This window comes from Anopheles marshallii, chromosome 2, assembly GCF_943734725.1.
Source record: "Anopheles marshallii chromosome 2, idAnoMarsDA_429_01, whole genome shotgun sequence".
Classification (NCBI taxonomy): Eukaryota; Metazoa; Arthropoda; class Insecta; order Diptera; family Culicidae; genus Anopheles; species Anopheles marshallii.
This window is the reverse complement of record NC_071326.1, coordinates 33138444-33143911: the sequence shown is the minus strand read 5'-3', so window position 1 is coordinate 33143911 and position 5468 is coordinate 33138444. Positions and strand designations below refer to the sequence as shown.

Here is a 5468-nt window from a genome sequence, read left to right as displayed (position 1 = left end):
TATCCAACTCTAAACTGTACCGTGTCCTACTACAAATGACACAATGCATGACTGAATGAGTAATCCAAATGGTTAATCTAATAGAAACTAATGCAATATAGACAATCTGTTACATTTCAGTAGTTAAACTTTTCAATTGTCAAAAAAAAAACACCACAAAAAACTGTTTTGAGTTAAAATCGTAGAAACAGAAACGGCTACATACCACCATTTCCACTCTCTTTTTTAAAATGCTGACTGCGCCGCTTCAACGACCCCTGTAAATCAACACACGGCAAAAAAAGGTAAACAAAGCAGTTGTTCTCTAGTTTCAAACCAATCCTACGCAAAATACATTGTGAATGGATTGAAAAGTATGAAACAGTTCCGGAATTCCACAAGCACAAGCGAGCTTGGAACTTCGAACATGGCTGTATAAACGGGCATGCGCTTCTTCGCATGTTGTCATGAAGCAGTGTGTAGACGAGCACAATAGCCTTATTGATGAACAAACGGGAAAATAAAAGTAAATCGAATTTAGATAACTTTATCGATTGTTTGGTAAAGCGAAACAAATGAAAATATGAATCTGTAATAATTTTGCTATATTTACTAGTGAATGCATGCCGAAAATACACAAAATAGAGCAAAAACCAAATAAGAAATGAAAAATATCAAGTCATAAAGTAAAGCTAAATTTCCAATTTGTATGATTGCAATGATTCTGTCTGCCTAGTTTTATGTTTTTAATAGCAAATTTCATAATGCATCGTTTACCCACTCCTTAGCATCGATGCCGGGTATTTTTCGCAAAACGTCATCCGGCAACTTTGTAGGTTAGCCACGGGAACTCCACCGCGCGTGCAATTGAAACCTGCATCGAGCTAAGATTGGCTGACGAAATCCGAGCACGGTGTGTTGGCAGCCGTAGTGCATTTGTGCAAACGCTGCATTTCCAACCGGTTGTGCAAGTTAATCGATTTTCTGCTTAGCGTAGTTCGAAGCCATTCACAACCCTAGCTGCTGTGCAATTCGACAATGAATAACATTACCGCAGATGAGATGACGCGGCTGCCGGAGACGATAAATTTTCCGGCCGAAGAGGAAAAAGTGCTTGGATATTGGCAGTCGGAGAAGGTGTTTGAAACGTGTCTGAAACAATCGAGGGGAAAACCCAGGTAACGTATTTTGCAGCATCGCGCCGAGCGTTGCGCCGTGTTTTGGTTTTATTATTGTAAAGCTAATATCGATTTTCCATCTGCCAGATACACGTTTTATGATGGACCACCGTTTGCCACGGGTCTCCCGCATTACGGACACATTCTGGCCGGAACGGTAAAGGACATAGTGACGCGTTATGCCCACCAGCAGGGCTACCACGTGGAACGACGGTTCGGTTGGGATTGCCATGGGTTGCCGGTTGAGTACGAGATTGACAAAACGCTCAACATCCGCGGACCGGACGACGTGGCAAAGATGGGCATCAAGGCGTACAACAACGAGTGCCGCAAGATTGTGATGCGTTATGCGAACGAGTGGGAGCAAATCGTGGGCCGGATGGGACGGTGGATCGATTTCAAGAACGACTACAAGACGCTCTATCCGTGGTACATGGAGTCCATCTGGTGGGTGTTTAAGCAGCTGTACGTGAAAGGATTCGTGTACCAGGGCGTGAAGGTAATGCCATACTCGACCGCCTGTACAACGGCCCTGTCGAACTTTGAATCGGGCCAAAACTACAAGGAGGTAACGGATCCGGCCGTGTTTGTGTCGTTCCCGCTTGTTGGCGATAAGGATGGTGCGGCACTGGTCGGGTGGACGACCACTCCCTGGACATTGCCCTCGAATCTGGCCTGCTGCGTACATCCGGAGCTGGTGTATGCGAAGGTCCGTGAGACTAAGACGGGCAAGGTGTACGTCATGATGCAGTGTCGTATAGAGTCGCTGCTGAAGGGGCCGGAGAATTATACCGTGCTCGAAAGTTTCCCTGGTTCGAAACTGGCTGGTTTAAAGTATGAGCCACTGTTTGATTATTTCAAAAAGTACGAAAGTGTAGGATTCCGAGTGCTTACTGATACGTACGTAACGGAGGAATCTGGTACGGGTGTGGTCCACCAGGCTCCTTATTTCGGTGAGGACGATTACCGCGTTTGTCTGGCGCATGGAGTGATCAAGCGTGATCAGGAGATTGTTTGTCCCGTTGATGCGAGCGGTAAGTTCGTAGAGCCGGTGGCCGATTTCGCTGGCCAGTACGTGAAGGATGCGGATAAGGCCATCGTTAAGCTGCTGAAGGAGCGTGGTCGATTGGTGTTGGCATCGCAGGTGAAGCACAACTACCCGTTCTGTTGGCGATCGGACACACCGCTCATATATAAGGCCGTTCCGTCATGGTTCGTGCGTGTGGAGCACATGAACAAACAGCTGTTGAACTGTAGCTCCCAGACCTATTGGGTGCCGGAGTATGTGAAGGAAAAACGGTTCGGCAACTGGTTGAGGGATGCGCGCGATTGGGCCATCAGCCGCAACCGGTACTGGGGAACACCGATCCCGCTGTGGATTTCACCAGACGGGAAAGAAATCGTGTGCGTTGGTAGTATCGAAGAGCTGGAACGGTACTCGGGTGTACTGGTGACCGATCTGCATCGCGAGAGCATCGATCACATTGAGATACCGTCGGCTGTTCCCGGAAATCCACCGTTGCGGCGTGTAACGGAGGTGTTCGATTGTTGGTTCGAGTCGGGCTCAATGCCCTTCGCCCAGAGCCACTATCCATTCAAGAATCCGACCGAGTTTCTGAACAACTTCCCGGCCGATTTTATCGCGGAAGGCATTGATCAGACGCGCGGTTGGTTCTACACGCTGCTCGTGATCTCGACTGCGCTATTTAACAAGGCACCGTTTAAGAATCTGAACGTTACGGGGTTAGTGCTGGCAGCTGATGGGCAGAAAATGTCCAAGCGCAAGAAGAACTATCCGGATCCGATGGAGGTGGTCAATAAGTATGGTGCGGATGCGCTGCGGCTGTATCTGATCAACTCGCCCGTCGTGCGTGCGGAGAACCTTCGCTTCAAGGAGGAGGGAGTTCGGGACATCATTAAAGATGTGTTCCTGCCATGGTTCAATGCGTTCCGCTTCCTGTTCCAGAACGTTGATCGGTTCCAGAAAGAGGAAGGCATTTGCTACCGGTACGATGCGGTACGACACGCCGAGAAACGTTCCACCAACGTGATGGACGTGTGGATCATCTCTTTCAAGGAATCATTGCTGAAGTTCGTGACGGAAGAGATGAAGGCATACCGGCTCTACACGGTAGTGCCACGATTGACCAAGTTCATCGATCAGCTCACGAACTGGTACGTGCGCATGAACCGAAAGCGCATCAAGGGCGAGTACGGTGTGGACGACTGTTATCACGCACTGGACACGCTGTACGATGTCCTGTTGGCGATGGTGAAGATGATGGCGCCCTTCACACCCTACCTGACCGAATTTATGTACCAACGGTTGCGATTGCTCTCGAGCGAACCGATGGACGGTAGTGTCCACTATCAGATGATGCCGGCCTCGAACGGACGGTACATTAACGTGCCAATCGAACGCGCCGTTGCGCGGATGCAGGCGGTGGTTGAGCTGGGCCGAGTGATGCGCGATCGACGCACGATGCCGATCAAGTACCCGCTAACGGAGGTGATCGTGGTGCACCAGAGTGAGCAGTATTTGGCCGATGTACGCTCGCTGGAAGCTTTCATACTGGACGAATTGAACGTGCGCCGTATTACGCTCAGCTCCGAGCGGCAACGGTATGGCGTTACGATGCGTGCCGAGGCCGATCATAAGACGCTCGGGGTGCGGCTAAAGAATGACTTCAAGCAGGTGCTCGGTGCAATCAAGCAGCTGTCCGATGCGGACATTACGCGTCAGCTGGCCCAAGGCCACTTCGACATTGCCGGCCATCGGGTGGAGCTGGAGGAGATCCGACTGATCTATCAGTTCAGCGGTGGGAACGATTCGTTCGAAGCGCACAGCGATAACGATGTGCTCGTCTTGCTCGATATGACCCCGAACGAGGAGCTAATGCGCGAGGGTACGGCACGCGAGATCATCAACCGCATTCAGAAGCTAAAGAAGAAGGCTAAGCTCATCCCGACCGATCCGGTCCTGATCTACTACACCGTGAGCGGTGGTGACAGTGAGGTGCGCAGTGTGGCCGAAAGTCATCGCAGCTTCATCGTGGGTACGGTAAAGTCTCCGTTCGCACCGTACGAACTCGCAGCTGCATCGAAACCCGTGTTGATCGAAGAATCGCAGGAGCTCAAGGGTATTACGCTTACCATTACCATATGCTCGCCGCAGGACCGTGAGGTTCCGACTGTCCCTTGGGTGAATCTACAGCTCGATGAAGCCCTTGCTCCCCGCTATCAGCCACAACCACCGTCTCGGAAAGCTTCGTTGCTGCTAACGGGCCGTCTAACCGGAGCGCCACTAACGTTCGAGCAGTTGCACCAAGAGGTTGTGACGCTTTTTGGGCTAAAGGACGTGCAGTTCAATGTGCTCGCTGGATCCGATGGTCGACGGGTGGAAGCCGGCAACTATAATCCGAAGGTGCTGCATCAACAGACACTGTACGTGACGCTAGGGAATAGCTTACCGGCGACGGGCTGGACACCGTCACGCATGCCCTACGTCGCCTTTCGCAACGTACAGACCGCAAATGGACGCAAAACAACCGTGTTCGAAGAGAATCCGGTTGGCGTAAGGCTACCGGTACCAGCACTATAAGTGATGGCACTTTATCTGTTACACTCTGTTAAATTCTGCTCGATAACGACGAAAGCTAGCTTGCTACGATGCACGGAAGTAGGAATTTGGTTTTTATTCCCCCTCCCATCTATCCCATCTCTGAATTTGAAATGAAAATGCTTAATATGAATTTAAGATTGAACTAGTTTAATAAAGAAATACCACCATCCTGATGCAACGCTAGTTGGGTGTGTTTACTATGTTTGGCGCATTCTGGAATGGTTTAGCCACGCGAAGGTAAAGTAAGCAACAGCAACATAAAACAATGATGTGAATGTGCCACCTCTGATCTTCGGGTGGCTGGTTCCTTCGGATAGGCTGATGTGCCCGATAAGGATTGGGACAAGTGATTAGCTTAATCACCGCCCGGTACTAATGAGAATCAATCATCGCGTCATTAGCGTGAGATAGTAGCAACGTGCATCACATGGTTGGAATTGATGCGGGCCTGCAGATTAATTGCATGTCAGGCAGAGTGGGGTGGCAAGTGTAGCAGATCTATACGAGATAATGCATTTACTGGGTGGCATTTGCGCGGCTAAATGGGAATTCCTATGCCTATTCATAGGTACGCATGGTGGCATGCATCAACGGGTTGCATACTTTTCCCAGTAAGTGTTTGATTGTTCTAATTAAAATTAGTTCTCTTTAACATGTGATTTAAGTGTTGCTGCAAATAGTTAATCTGT

At 49.7% G+C, this 5468-nt stretch overlaps 1 protein-coding gene across 1 annotated transcript; it reads left to right on the top strand.

The window, feature by feature from the left end:
* The first annotated feature begins 1017 nt into the window (after window positions 1–1017).
* LOC128707193 (isoleucine--tRNA ligase, cytoplasmic) lies at window positions 1018–4758 on the top strand. Its single transcript, XM_053802142.1, has 2 exons — window positions 1018–1157; window positions 1245–4758. Exons 1-2 carry the CDS (start codon window positions 1018–1020, stop codon window positions 4756–4758), a joined length of 3654 nt encoding a protein of 1217 aa, XP_053658117.1.
* Window positions 4759–5468: the final 710 nt, after the last annotated feature.